Here is a 16,479-nt window from a genome sequence, read left to right as displayed (position 1 = left end):
AAATTGATGCTAAGAGGAATAATAACAAATACTGCTGAACCAGATCAAGTACAGACAAAGGAGGACTGTAATGGAAATAATTTTTTTTAAGATGTTGAAGGATTGATTCTCCAATATTTTAATGGAGAAAATATACTATGTGGTCTAAGGGAGTGGGGGCTGTCTGTTACTTCACTGGCATGGATAATTACTAGTTTACAAAGTCTCTCCAGTAATGTAGGTCAGCTTCATTACCTGTCAGTTTTTGTAACTCATAGGCTTTGAGAGTAAACTAGAGCCAACAGAGAGCTTAGTGTCTTGCTCAGCATCAGAGACTGATTTGAACCTGACCAATTTTCTAATAACTATGCTGTGCAATGGTTGCTTCCCCACTTGCACTTTAAACTCATACAGCATTTACTTCTCACCGCCTTCTAAACTGGCTTCTGACCTCATTTATCACTCAGCAGAAATTGTTCTAAGACTGCCCATAAAATGTAAATACAATAGTTGTTCTTTTCAGTTCCCATTCTACTAGATTCTTTTTATAACACATTACATTGCTGAACATGCCTTTTAGATAGTCTTCTATCTGGGTTTTGGTGATACTACTCTCACCTGGTGTGCTCTCCTGGTTTCCTTTGGTTGCATGCTCTGCCTTAAATGGCTGTTCAGTTTTCAATATTCATTGCTGCAGCAATTCTCATGTCTCACTTTCTATGTGTGGCTATATCCCGAGACTCTGTCCCTCTCTTTTTCTCTCTATTATCTTTATTGGCGATATGACCCACTACTGATTTAACAATAATATTAATGCAAATGACTCCTTGATCTATCCATTTCTAGTCTTTTTTTCCCCTGACTTTTGATCCCACAAGATTAACTGCTAATGGGACATTTCTAACTGGTTATCCCATAGACATCTCATAATAATAAATACAGAACTGAACTCATTATCCTTTTCTCAGGACTCTTCCCTTCTTTTTCATTTCCATATTTATGTCAAAAGCATCACTATCCTTCCAATCATAGAGGTTGAAAAACCTTAAAATCAGGCCTAATTTTTATTCTGCCTTGCTCCTGAGATGTTGACTGTTATAAATGAAATTTCTCATTTCATTCTCACATAGATATTACATTAGATCAGGTTTTCATTACTTTTCACCTAGAAAATTGCAGTGGTCTTCTAGCTGGTCTCTTGGCTTCCTCTCTCTGCCTTCTAATCAATCCTTCACATCACTGCCAAACTGATCTTCTAAAAACAAGTCTTACCCATATCACTTTCCTTTTCAAGAAATGTTAATGGTGCTGTCTTGCTTCCACCAAAAATAAATAAATAAGACCTTCTTTTTAAACCTTGAAAGCCCCTCTCAATTTGGCTTTATTCTATTTTTAAAGGATTGTTCTAGCTTAACCTCCTTTATGTCCCTTATATTCTCACCAAATTGGTTTCCTTGTAATTCACCATATGTGACATTTCATCTTTCTTCATCTCTTTGCAGAGTTCTCTGCAGTACACAGTCCTCTTACCTATATCTATAGAATCCTTACTGTCATTGAAAGCTCAAAATAGCATTTCCTTCAAAAAATCTATGAAAAACTTCCAATGTCTGCCCCTACATTCCTACCTTAATATCTTTCATCTATTTGTATCTAAATTATACTTAACTCTTCTGTGGAGATGTTGCTCCCCCTGATAGAATGTAAGGTTATTGAGGAGAAGCACTTTTATTTTTGTCTCTGTATACCCACTACCTAACATAGTGCCTGGTAAATACTTGACACATACTAAAATGCCTCTTGAGATATCTGAAAGAGCCAAAGATCATATATTATTAGAAAAATTCAAATTGAACTGCAATAAAAAAAAACAAAACGTTAATTCAGAAGATACCAGTAACAGCTTGTCAATAGACAATTCTTCCATATCTACAAAAATCTTTATAAATACAATCTACATATGTGTATCAAGCATGTACTTAATGAAAACAAATGCAGTCTTTTTAAAATAATCTATAGTAAACTGCAGAGTTATAGTCACACAACTAATTGAATAATTCAGAGACTAAAATCTACCCCAGCATTTGTTGTTTCTTTAATATAAAAATTCACCTGATTTCATAAAGGAAAAAATGAAATTTTAAAGGCTCTTCAAAAATGTAGCTTATGTATTTTTTGAGATTATATAGGATTTTTTGAAAGAAATAGCAAAGATAGCTTTCCTCAGTATTTCTTGGCCCAATTAATAAGGTGAAATAAAACACAAAACAGGGAGAGATGGTTTCAACAAAGGTGGAAGAGAGATTCCCTAAATATGGTTAAGTTCTTAAGATGCTGTTTACAAATAACATTGTGCTGACTGCAGCAAGTTCTAGGATATTACAAAGATTTCTGAATAAGATTCCCAAACATTCAAAAAAGTTCAGGCTAAGCCATCAAGAAAAAACAAATGAATGAAAAAGTACCTATTTTCTATACCATGATATTCTTGATCAATATGCATGATCCAGTGAACTAGAAGAGTAAGATATATATTTCTGGCAGTCACTGCAGAAAAGGACTATAACATAGGCCCAGAATAGAAAAGGAGAAAGAGAACAAGTTAAATTGCAGTTGAGAAGTTGTGCTGCTCTTTTAAAAGTCATGCTTCTCATATTTTCTGAAACAAATATTCTTTTGGTGAAACTATGAGACCATGAATTTTAGCCTACCATGATCTCTAAAGAATCAAAATTTAAGGTCATCAAGAAGTCACTGCAGGGAAATGTGGTGAGCATTTTGTCCAATGGTGAAAAGGATGAATGTCCATAATATAAAGGTGTGGTAAGAGTAGAGCATGACTGATGAACCACTTATTTGCTACAATGATATTCATATGATATTAAGGAACCAAAATGAAGATCTCCAATATATTGGACTGACCCCTGAACAAATATTTATTAAAAAGCATTGGTAAAAGCTTCCCAAAATAAGATGTGGGTGGATTATGGATGTGTAGCATTGGGGAAAGTACCTATATTAATGAGAGCACAAATCATTTGAAGTAAGAATTAATCATTTGTTTTAAGAAATTTGTCACTTCTTCATCCAGAATCAAAAGTCATTTCTAACTTCTCTCTTATCCCTCATATTTAATTAATCATCAAATCCTAGTGAATTTACTAACATGGTATCTCACCTCCATCCTATCTTTTATATTATCATCGGTTTCATCTTAAGATCATATGAATTATGTGATGATTGTTGGAGGGGATGTGGGAAAACTGGGACATTGATGCATTGTTGGTGGAGTTGTGAACGAATCCAACCATTTTGGAGAGTAGTTTGGAACTATGCTCAAAAAGTTATCAAACTGTGCATACCCTTTGATCCAGCAGTGTTACTACTGGGCTTATATCCCAAAGAGATTATAAAGAAGGGAAAGGGACCTGTATGTGCACGAATGTTTGTGGCAGCCCTTTTTGTAGTGGCTAGAAACTGGAAACTGAATGGATGTCCATCAGTTGGAGAATGGCTGAATAAATTGTGGTATATGAATATTATGGAATATTACTGTTCTGTAAGAAATGACCAACAGGATGATTTCAGAAAGGCCTGGAGAGACTTGCACGAACTGATGCTGAGTGAAATGAGCAGGACCAGGAGATCATTATATACTTCAACAACAATACTATATGATGACCAGTTCTGATGGACCTGGCCATCCTCAGCAACGAGATCAACCAAATCATTTCCAATGGAGCAGTAATGAACTGAACCAGCTACGCCCAGAGAAAGAACTCTGGGAGATGACTAAAAACCATTACATTGAATTCCCAATCCCTATATTTATGCCCACCTGCATTTTTTATTTCCTTCACAAGCTAATTGTACAATATTTCAAAGTCTGATTCTTTTTGTACAGCAAAATAACATTTTGGTCATGTATACTTATTGTGTATCTAATTTATATTTTAATGTATTAAACATCTGGTCATCCTGCCATCTAGGGGAGGGGGTGGGGGGGTAAGAGGTGAAAAATTGGAACAAGAGGTTTGGCAGTTGTTAATGCTGTAAAGTTACCCATGCATATAACCTGTAAATAAAAGGCTATTAAATAAAAATAAAAAATAAATTTAAAAAAAAAAAAAGATCATAAATTATTCTTACTAGGTATATTCCTACATTCATGGCTCCCTGACTACCATTGACAATGGTATGTGTCTTTTTCACATGTGGGCCACTGTCATTCATGTGCCCTTTCTTCCTGTATTTTCTTTCTTGCTGTGACATGTTAATCTGGAGCTGTTTTTTTTTTTTCTTTCTTGGGAATGGGAATGGGGATGGAATCCTTCTCATTTATTTTGTTGCCTTCTTTAATTAAATGTTCTTTACATTTTGAAAAAAAAAAAAAAAAGATCATATGAATTATGACTAGATAAGAGTCCTGTGCTTTCTTTTACAAATAAAGATTAAAAGCAATCACATGGGTAGTCCTAGGATTTAAATCTAGATTCCTTACCTCCAAATACTGTGTGTAGGAACTAACAGCTTTTAGTAGGTACTAATACAATGCCTTTCTAACTAGCCACCCAAATTCCAGTTGTTCTTTTCTCTAATCCATTCAATATATTATAGCCTGATTAATCTTCCTTAAGCATAACTAGAATTGTATCATTACTCAGTTCAAAAAATTTTAACCGTGTTCCTAATTACCATTCTAATTTATATTTGTGTGTGTGTATATATATATATATATATACATATACACACTATATATGTGTGTGTGTGTTTACATGTGATCTTTTTGAAAAAAAAATGGTATATTTTATGAATTTTAGGCATGAATTGATATCAAGTTGAAGAATTCTTTTTTCTGAATCAAAAGTGTAAGGATTTATTTTATTTTCCCCTTTCTCATTTTGAAGGTAGTAGCCATTGAGTAAAAGGAATGACAGTGAAATAACAAAAACTGTGCTTGAAATTAGTAAGTAACATGATTGGCTAAGAGCTATTCTAAGACGAATGAACACTCAGATGGGCTAAGTGTCATTCCATTCAAAAGGAGATTCTCTGATACAAAGGATGTCAGCTACATCAGATCAACAACAGTATGAGGGGCAATAGTTTCTAGATCTAAAAAATTATTAAGCTAAGCCAGTGAACTTAAGAGGATCACTTAACAAATTAATCAAAATCTAGTCTATTCTAGTTTTCATTTAGTGAGCTTTTGATGACATAGAGCCTTATTATGGTAACTTTATATCTAATATTTATCTTTTAACAAATCCTAAAAAACACATGTGGATATCTAGATAATGCAATAATTGGGAGAAGTGAGAAGGAAAATAGGTATGGGAAACAGGCAACAAGATTCATAGAAGAAAAAATAATTATAAATTGGGTATGACAGATCTGATCTTTGGACTAGAGGAGACAACTCAAATTGGTTAGGGCTTTACACCAAGAATAAAGCATTACCAAGTTTAAAGAAAATGCAAGAGCCTCTGGACCAAAGACAATGATTTTCTGATAACTTTTAAGAGGCAACTGAGTCTACCAGAAGTTGTCATGGTCTGTATAAGATGTAATTATTCACAATATTATTTTTTCAGTTATAGTAATAAATTAGCATCATAGCATGCTATTTGCTACCTATGTAACCTCAGCAAATCCACCTGTCTCTGCCTCAGTTTCTTTATCAAGAAACTGAGGCCTCTTTACTAAATGATCGGTGAGAAAAATTCTCTTTCCTAAATTCTATGATTTTATAATTTCAAACTACTTAAGGCCAAAAATATCTTATTTCTCTTTACCTTAGGACCAATATATGGTTGGTCCAAAGTTCCAAAATATACTGACTGAATAATTATTCTTGGCTAGAGAAGTTTCATCACGCAAAAAAAAAAAAAATAGGTGATAGGAAATCTGGCTCTAACTGTGAATAGGGGCAATACAATTTCTCTAATCCTCCTTTTTCATAACTGTAAAGGGGTATTAAAAATGTATCATTGATCTCACCAGCTGTTTTAGGAAAAGTACTGTACTTCATTAATAATTGTATTAAGACACAACAGCACAGACAATAGTAAGCTACATTATAATATATTGGTGAGATTGTAAACACATTAAAAAAACACCTTCTGAATATACATTATTCTTATTAATTACAATTATGATCACTAATGGAAATTAGATTTGTAATTAATAACAATAATGGTTAGTAATACTGTTTTTATTCATTATGACCATTGTATAGAAGACTTCTCTCTGGGAGATATTTAATCTGTATAAGGCTTTAAATTAAAATGTCTTTGAATTCAGGCTTATCCACTCCACTGTTTGTCCCTCACTCAGTTTCCAAAGTGCCCTGGCTGCCCACTAACCAGCTGTTCTCCAGCCTGACTAGGCAATGCCATCGTCTTCCTTCCAGGATAGTCCATTCACTGTAAAAAAATAAACTAGGTCCTTTCTACTATCTGAACATCATATCCCTATATTTTTCAGCTCTAGGTTAATAACATCCCTTTTTTAATACAATTAGGCTTCATTGCCACTGAAACCTTCACAATTTGCTGTCACCTTAGTTTGCTTCATGATTTTGCCCATGTAATATTTTTTTCTTTTAAGTAAAGATTTGCCACCTACTAAAACATCCTCTTGCTTTTAGAGAGCTATAACACTCAGTTAGATGCACAATAGGTACAGTATTCAATAAATACTTGGTGATTGGTGATACAAAACCAACTGTCAAAATGCCTGAAATTCATACAGTACCTCAGGAAAAAAAAAATTGATATAATTGATATCAACAATGTGGTGATCATAGTTCATATTAATGTGTTTAAGAAGTATGTATCATATTATGACAAATATAGCTCAGCAATAGAGTAGAAAAAAGAGTAATGCTTATTAGACATGATCTCTATTTGCATCCCAACTTGTCCTGTATATATAACCTGAGGGAAGTAACAACTTTTTAAGGGCCTAATCTTCCTCATACATAAAGTAAAGGAGTTTAGCTAGATATTACCTAGATATCTAATAACATGCTTTCCATTTTTATCCCGTGTTTAATAAAGAGTGACATGAAATCAAAACCATGAGACTGTTTTGAAAAATACCATTTCATGATAAAGGCAACATTATTATCCAGGTTCACTAAGTCTAGAAAGAGAAACCACAATAAATGTACTGACCTCTGTTATATGTGGGGGACTGAACCCACACAGGCTACAGACAATTGTTTGACACTGAGTGCAAGTATTATAATTGGCCTTCTCCGGAGTGTGGAGCAGAAGTTCCGTGGTAGTACAAAGAGGACAAAAGGTTTTGGGGGGACCCTGGGCTGACGTCAGTGCTGCAGATGGGGAGGAAGTTGGTTGTGGTTGCAAAGGTTTTCCAGGCTCTGCTTGTTGGCTTGAGGGTTTTGTAGTCTGCTGACCAAGGAGTTTTGTTGAGGCTGGCTGTTGAGAAGGGGGTTTTGTGGGTTCTAACTGTTGGGCAGGAGGTTTTGTGATCCCTGGCTGCTGGGTAGGGGGTTTTGAAGGCCCAGGCTGTTGGGTGGGGGTCTTTGAAGGCCCAGGCTGCTGGGTGGGGGTCTTTGAAGCCCCAGTCTGCTGAATGGTCAGTTTTGTGGGCGCTGGCTGTTGAGGGGGAGGTTTTGTTGGCCCAGGCTGCTGAGTGGGAGGTTTTGTTGGCCCAGGCTTCTGAGCGGGAGGTTTCATTGGCCCAGGCTGCTGAGTGGGAGGTTTCATTGGCCCAGGCTGCTGAGTGGGAGGTTTTGTTGGCCCAGGCTGCTGAGCAGGTGGTTTTGTTGCGTCTGGTTGTTGAGCAGGTGATTTTGTAGGCCCTGGTTGCTGGGAATATGCTTTAGATGGGCCTTGTGATACTAATTTAGCAGGATCTGATTTTGAAGGATCTGGTTGAGTCTTGGTTGGACCTCGTTGTTGAACTGGTGGCTTTGCCTGTTCTGATCGTGAAGTTTCTTCTGTAGACCCTAAAATTTGAGTTGGCTTTCCTGTCCCAACAGATTGAGGTTTAGTTTTTCCAGGTTGTTGAGGAGGTATGGGTTTGGTAGTACCAGCTGGCTGAGATGTAACTTTGGGAGGCCCTTGTGGCTTTGTAATTGGTTTAGGGGATTGCTGTTGAGATATGGGTTTTGTGATACCTTCAGGTTTTGCCGGTTCCTTCTGAACAACTTTTTGTTTCCTAGTGGTTTCTTCCTGGGATACATCAGAGTCTGATATCAAATCAAACGGGTTAAATTTATTTACAACAGAGGAGACAGCACTTAATGGGTTAGACTCTGTGAGAAAGCTAGGCATAATACTTGACTTTTGTTCTTCTTTAAAATCTGTTCTAGATTTAGATTCTCTCAGGCTAGTTGTAGAAGGGCTTCTTCCAGGAGATTTCTGCTCAGTTCTCAAAGTATCTGTTGTTCTACTTTTACTGAGAGTGGGTTGTCCAGGACGCCCAGGATCTGGAGGTTTCCCTGGTTGCTTTGGATGATGACTGCTATCAAATTCTTGTTTCCTGAGACAGTAAAGAAAAGGAAATAAAATAATGGAATTTACTAATCAATTAATCAACATACATTGATTGTTCACATACTATGTATTAGGCATTTTGCTAATCACTGAACCTACAAATGCAAAGAATATATATGTAAACATTATAAATTTGTATCTGTAAACATATAAATATTCCCTCTTCTGAAGAAATTTATATTCTTATGGGATTCTAAGCAACACAAGTAATTCCAATATTAACTATTCTGAGTGAGTAGATAGTCCTAAAATTGGGTTGACTATATTTATGACATAGAAATAATCCAGTAAGTAAATTTAAATAGTAGATAAATTCAGATTATATTTAAAATTTGCTTTGTAGCTGACACTAGACTTCTAATTTATTGCATATCAATGGCTAGGTTATTAAATACTTTGAAGTCATGCCCTTACTTTGAGATTCCTCATCTACAAAATGAGGTCATTGGACTAGATGATCTCTAACGTCCCTTCCAGCTGTAAAATCCTAGGATTCCTATGAAATGCAGAAAAGAGGCAGTTAAGTGTCTATTGAAGGCCTATAGCCAGTTCCCCATTAGCAGAGAAAAGGAGGGATAGAAATTCCCATACATGGAATTGTAATATATTAATAAATCAATGTCTAACATCTCTAGTAAAAATAAAATGGGGGCTACATATATGTACCAGTGTCTGTACACATCTACCCAAGTGCATAAATATATACATGATGGCTCCATTGCTCTTATATACTATCCCCACAAAATATATTCATCAATACTTAATGCTTAGATTTTCTAGGAGAAAAACATATCATTTTGTGCTAGAATTATTTCAAGATAACAGTTCCTAAATAAGTTCTTTCTCAATTAAGCTTTCTTAGAAATACTTATTTGAGTCACAATGACAAAACTGAAAAGCATTTCTAAAAAGTTCTTATAAGTTCTATAGTTGTGAACATTAAACAACTTTAGAGATGCCTCCTGGATTCTAGCTAATACTGAAGAATGAATTTAAATAATCTATCCCCAAAAAAAGGTTCTGTGAGTTGCTTAGAATCGGGAACTTCTATAATGACCATTTTCCTAAATGCTCACAATATGGTTTATATTTGTTGCTTGCTGATACTAAAGAATGATAATTTTCTAATTAACGCCTATCTCTTCTTTGCCTGTTATAAATAACATTTCTTTCCAGACCACAGAAAGAAATAAAAGATGAATTTTATTTGACTATTTTGATGACAAGATACATTTTCAAATATCTATAATTATACATTTTAAATGGCTGATCTTTTTTCATAATACATTTGAGTTCTACAGGGATCCATGATGTTAACTTTTTAAATAAAGCATACTCTGCTGATGAAGATGCTGATAGAACATGCTATACTGAGGAAAAAAAATCATTCACATGGAATAAATCACTTTGTAATTGCACACTTCATAAATAGATAGCCTTTTAATTTCAGTGAATAACTATTCCCTTTGATTAAGAGAAACTAATAAAGAATGAACCAAAGCAATTTAGAATCAAAGAATATCTGACCTAGAAGGAACCTCAAGTATCACCTGGTCTAACCATTTCATGTTAATGAAGAAGGCAATAAAAGCCAAAGAAAAGTGATTTGTTCCAGTGTAGTCAAGATATTGGTCTTGGGGTTACAAAAGACCCACATCTCTTTACTCTCAGTTTGCTGTGATGTTCACAGAAATATAGTGTATTATTTTAGAACAAAAAAGAACCCTCAAGTTCTGTGAATACCAAAGCTGAATATAATATTTATTAGATGAGAGACAAATTTGTGAGCTTTGAATTCAGTTCAGATTCATCTTACCTACTTCACTATGTAGAAGGCTAGTGACAATTGGAAAATCTAATATATGTTGAAAAGTAACATAAATTTATTTCTAAAAGGAAGTCAAATTTGTTTTGCATGACAATGAATATCTGCTAAAAAGAAAAAAGTTACTTTATTTTATTTTTTTTATTCATATAGAATAGAGGAAAGATGAAAATTGAATTTTCTAAATCTGGTCAACCAAGTTAAACATAAAAAAAACTTAAATGACAATTAATTCACATAAAATTTTAAAATAAAAACACCAATAGCAATTATTGGTACTGATAAATACAATGAGATAAGCAGGTATATATTAAAAAAGCATGTCTCAGTAGTTCTTATTTAATTAAAAAGAGAAGCTAAACTTTATATCTTTCTTTTAAACTATGAAAATTTCAAGGCTGTCCAATTTCAAATTTCTAACAAGCATTTATATTAATATTACTTAAATATTAATTCTTTACATGTTTCTGTTTTATATAATAGAAAGAGGATTAAGCTTCTAAGTTTTAAAGTCCCTTATTCAAATTTGACTTCAATACTTTCTAAAAATATAAAACTTTGAGAAAGTCACTTAGTATTTTTGAATCAGCTTTCTTACTTCTCAAATAGGAATAACTATTGTTGTAAGCTATAATATGTTATGTAATTGTAAGCAATTATTTTTATTATTTGTCATTTTACATAGATTTAAAGAGATCAGAGTATAAGCCCAAATAGGATGTATTTTTAAAAACATATGCAACTCATATTATGAGATTGAAATAAAAGGAGGACATCTCATCACTTTATTAACATGAAATCAGACATACAGAATATGAATTTTTAAGGGAAAAATAACTCTGGGTTTTTAATTTATCTTTATCATTGAGTTTCTAATAGGTAAAACATTCATAAAATACAGATTAAGCCATTTTCTTCAATTTGCTTAAGGTATCCTATATTTCTATCTCTTTACTTAGAACTTAAATCTGGTCTCCAAATATTTCAAAGATGGTCTCCACAAGAAAAAGTTGAAAGAACTTTATGAAAAATGTTAAAAACAAGAGGAAAACTAATAGGACACTAAACTGCTTTAATATTTCAAAACTTAAATGTTCAAATTTTATAAAAATTTGACCATTATATAAAAATATTGTTAGTTGATATCATAATACAAATCATATTCATCTGAGAGAACAAGTTATGGGTAAGAGTGACCTTTTTTGGAGTATTTGGCAAGGAATGTAATTTCCTAGAGCAAATTATTATACAATTACTGAATTGAAATTCTCAACTCTAAGGTATTTTCAAATAGCAATTTCTCTGTTTTAATGTAGATAGGATTTCTAGCTGCTCTGCTCTAGGGGGGAAATCACAGATAAAAGGTATTCATTTAGAATATTTTGAAGCTTCCATGCTGTACTCAGGACCCAGGGATTACATTATAGCTGTTACCAATTTAGTAAAAATTATTTTAGTAATTCAGCAAATAAAATTCCTTGGACAGAATTCATGATAAACCATCATTATATAGAATCATATTCTGATAGAAAAGAGTTTTATAATGAAGTTCCAACAAATGATTCTTTCTTTTATTATGATTAAACTATTTTATTTTCTTATGATTAGACCATGAACATCCAATTCATACATGAGTTATCTGGAAAGTATACAAATAGTCATGCTGAAATTTTTACCTGTTTATATAACTATTTTCACCAGCATTAATTAGAAACACTAATTATGTAAAATTTAAGACCTTTTGTTCTTAGAAAATATGTATACCATTATAATGACCTCATTTCTGGCAATATTTACTACTAATTTATTGTATGGATATGGATAGCAAAAGAACCAGAGAGATTAATAGCTAGTAGCTATCAAAGGTGATATTACTCAAGTGTAAAATAAGGGGAAATGAAATGTAGATATAATATTTATGTGACCAGAAATTCTTAAAGATGTACATCTCAGCCCATCATAGTTGCATGATTAATAATCTCTTACTATAGTACCTATGCAGTTAAATAATAAGTAAAAAGAAAATTTATTGAATTATGATATAGTTACAATCTTTCCCCAATTACAGTGATCAAAACTTCAATCCCATAGTTCCACTTTCAAACTGTTAAAATGAAAATAAGTATATTCTATATTCCTCTTAAACCTGGATATTATCTCATTGTATAAGAAAGCAAGTTAAAGATAACCATTACCTAGGAGAGGTGGAAAAAATGCTCAAGAGGATATCAAACGAGCATAGTATAGGTGTAAACCTCAGATTTCTAATGCAATATCCCACTAATTAGAAGTGACTATCAATAAAGTACTTTGAAACTGACCCATTTGTAGGTAAAGAAAATATCAAGTTGGAAAGGGTTTTCTCATGTGTGTATAAGGAATCAAAATTACCAGAAATACCTACTTTGTCACCTCTAATCTTCTACCATGTTAACTCCCCATGCCCTAGTCCTTCTTTTGATTTCACTCCTCTGTTATCATGAAATTTGAATTATTTCCCCTGACAGTTATAAAGGGAAAATATACAATAATAATTTTAATGGCTGTATATATCTTTTGAATTTCTATATTAAACAACAATCATGATACTATGTGTTATGCCAGGGAGGTATAAAAGAATCAACAGAAATATCAAACACCATTAATAGATTCTCAGCTTTACTAAGCATAGAGCTGAAGTACATAAAATTAGATCTTAGGGATCTTAGATATCATCAACCTGAAGTGAGAAAGAATATATTATTTTTCCCAAAGTTCTCAATAGCTAGACAACAGCAATCAGCCCTTGAAGCTAAGTCTCTTTACGTCAGTTCCAAATCTCATGCCACTACATCATGCTGCCTCTTCATAAGTCACATAAGATAAAATTTATGGAGAGTACAAAACAAACCACTACTACAATGCAAAACTGAAGCAAACAAAATGTTTAAAGTATTAAGTCTAAAAAAAAAGAAAAAGAAACAATCATACCAGACTGCAATATAGCTAATACCACTTCAAAATAATATAATGTCTTAAACTTCTCAGTATGCTGTTATATTTTAATTAGCTTTCATATAAATAATACATTAAGACTGGTATTATCAAACCTATTTAATAGATGAAGATACTGAGGCACTGATAAGGTAGGTGATTTTTCTAATTTATCATAGACTATTTAGGACAGTCAATCTGGAATCCAGAGGTGTGAATACATGTGAATTTGTGCACACAGACATGCTCATTTGTTTCATATTTTATCATTATTGAGAGGAACTGTGTGCTCTGATTATAATAACAGCCTCCTAAAAAGGGAAAAAAATTGAAACCCTTTACAAGGGCCTATATCTTGGAAAAATGGAATGTAACATAAATATCAGAAAATTTATATATTTCTTCTCTATGGATTACATCTGACACTAATATCTTGGGACTAAAAAGCATACTGATCATAAAAATTGTTGTAGAAGCAATAATTATGTGAATGTGACTAAGGCAAAAAGTATTATGTATATTACATACAGATTTACAGACCTCCATGCTGTTCTTTAAGCTATACCATAAACAGAAGTTAGAAGCAAAACAAAACAAAACAAAAAACACACACCTAGTATTTTCCTGTTATTTAACCAGTATCCTGAACCTGTTGAAAAAAACTTGTTATGAGACAATGGAAAATTATTACAAATTAATTTTAAAAGACAGATGGCCTCTATTTTCTTATCTGTAATATCACAGAACTGGAAGTGAATTACTAAGAATCTCCTTACCAATTTTATGATCCTAAAAAGTTGTGGCATTTAATATTAGTCTAAGAAATAATACTGAATCTTGATTCATAATTTATAATAATTCGAGTTTTCAATAAATACAAGTTACATAGAAAAAACTAAAATTTTTAAAGTTTACTAATATTCTGAAATAATGCTGAAATTGAATATTTTCAAAGTTAGAAGAGTCACAAATTTAATGGCAATAGTAGTTTTCTTCATACATTAATATTTTGTAATCAAGAGGAATCTTCTCAATAGATTTTGAGAAAAATGTTCAATATTAAAATAATATAATTTTCTTAGAATAATTTTCAACATTTCTCTTAAATACACATATATTGCCTATTTCAATTATCTTTTCAAAAAACCTATATTATCTCAAGTAAATTAATTTTCAAAAAACCTATATTATCTCAAGTAAATTAAAATACCATTTATTTTAAGTGAATAAATTAGAATTTATGCCCTGGTTTATATTAGTTTTCCTCCTCCCCCAAATTTAGTCTTCTTCCCTATAAGAAAATAAGGACCAATGTTTTCCCTGTTATATTGTGATCCCAGAGATAGACTCATTTCAGGACCATGGATAGGGAAGTGGTCCCTTTTCTCTTCCCAGAGGTGGTGAGCCTGTTTACAATAATGAGAGCTGACCACGCATTCTGTCCATGAGTGTGCACACTTCTTGCTGTTACAAATTAATGAAAAACAATTTGTTGGAGACAGGAAGGAAGAAAATGGGGGTAACATTATTAGATTACTATTAATCATCTAACTTTCATTTGTCAGGAAAGATAACTAAGGAGTTTGTCATCGTTTTATAAATATATACTGTAAATTACAAAATTTATATAAATTATTTCCTATTTAAGTGAAGTTACAACATGTATTTCTATGAAATAAAGTGATACTTTGGTATATGAAAAGGAGAGATTCATAAAATTAAAATTATTTTGGTAGAAATGTCAGAAAAATACCAGCCTTGGTATATATTACAGGATGCTTCATTATTCTCATAAAATAGTTCTGTTCAAGCTATACCTTTTGATTTCCATTAAAAGTAAAAAAAAAAAAAAAAGGAAAACAATCACCAGGTGAACGGAAGGTATTAATAAAAATATCATTGTTATGTATAATGGGAAGAAATTTCTGATAATCCCAAAGATAATTTAGCTCATAACACATCCCGTGTTGTTTTAATGGAATGCTTCCAGATTAATATATTAGAAACGTTTCTGGCTGTCATCGGATAAGAAGAACCTGAAAGATCAGAATTACAACTTAAAACCATACTAAAACCCCATAATAATGTAATGCTTGGCTATTTCAGCGAAACTCTACTACAAATCCCTTTTTTTCCCTCACCCATCCAGATGGCATATGATCACTGTATCCCCACCCCATTAGTGAGAATAAAATAAAGGGAGGTTACATCTATGCACCACTATCCTCACTCATACGTGCTCGCACATATGTGCCTAAGAAGCCGTAACACGTATGCATAAACATATATACATATGTATATATATATAATGTTGTGCATGCCTTTGCATAGAAGGTGGTTCCGCTGCGGCGGGGGGGACGTTTCCTTTGGGCAGCCCCTGCGCCCTTGACATGACAGCAGCGATCTGTCTCCTCTCCTCCTCGCTCAGCTGGCTCAGGTCCGCCTCCATGCCGGCCGGGATCATGGTGTGTAAGGTGCTCCCCGCCCCGCCGTCCCCTCCTCCGGCTGCCGCCGCCGCCGCCGCCGCCGCAGCAGCTGTCAGCCCTTCAGGGAGACCTTCCCCTTCCAAGCTCGCTTCGTTGCCCATGGCTCAGGGAGGCTCCTCAGAGGCGAGCTCCCCACCCTCCTTGGCTTCTTAAGCTAAATGCAGGCAGCCAGAACGGGAAAATACCCCTTTTACTCCTGCTGTCGGGCGTGTAGACAGACAGATGTGATTCCACGGGTGAAGGATTAGGCTTCCCTCCCTTCTTCAAGTACACAGCTGGATGGCTAAAGCGGAAGCCGGTGGATTAGTTCTGCTCGCAGGTAACTACCACTAGTGCTTCCTCCATGTTGGCCGGTATCAAACAACGTTTGCTAGAGATCCTTCCTGGTTGCTGCAGCTCCTGCTTCCCAAGCTGGAGAAGAAATAGATCTGAGCTGTGCCAGGCTGATCCTGTCCCCTCCCTCCTTTTCTCCTCCACCTCCTTCTCTCCCTCCCTCTTCAGTGAGCATGCTCCTCTTAGAACAGGTGATTTCTCCACCACCACCCCCAGCCACTCCCACTCAGATTTTCCTTTTTACTTCAGCCAACTAAAACTAATGTTTTTAAAGGTATAGCAAGTTAATAGAGAAGCAGCCTAGGAGCAAAGTCCATTTTTTTTTTTTTGTTTTTCAGGCATTATTCTAGATGCC

At 33.9% G+C, this 16,479-nt stretch overlaps 1 protein-coding gene across 6 annotated transcripts in view; it reads right to left on the bottom strand.

Moving 5' to 3' along the window:
- PCLO (piccolo presynaptic cytomatrix protein) overlaps positions 1-16,279 on the bottom strand; it is a 513,527-nt gene extending 497,248 nt beyond the window's left edge. For all 6 annotated transcript variants that reach the window (XM_031938652.1, XM_031938653.1, XM_031938655.1 and 3 more), the window contains exons 1-2: positions 15,627-16,279; positions 7,158-8,493 (exon numbers count right to left, since the gene is read on the bottom strand). In XM_031938652.1, coding sequence (XP_031794512.1) covers positions 7,158-8,493; positions 15,627-15,892 — 1,602 coding nt within the window. In that variant the 5' untranslated portion in view covers positions 15,893-16,279. The remainder of the gene's footprint in view (positions 1-7,157; positions 8,494-15,626) is intronic.
- Between the last annotated feature and the right edge of the window lie 200 nt (positions 16,280-16,479).

Source organism: Sarcophilus harrisii, chromosome 5, assembly GCF_902635505.1.
Source record: "Sarcophilus harrisii chromosome 5, mSarHar1.11, whole genome shotgun sequence".
Classification (NCBI taxonomy): Eukaryota; Metazoa; Chordata; class Mammalia; order Dasyuromorphia; family Dasyuridae; genus Sarcophilus; species Sarcophilus harrisii.
The sequence above is the reverse complement of the archived record's forward strand: the minus strand, read 5'-3'. Positions and strand labels throughout refer to the sequence as shown.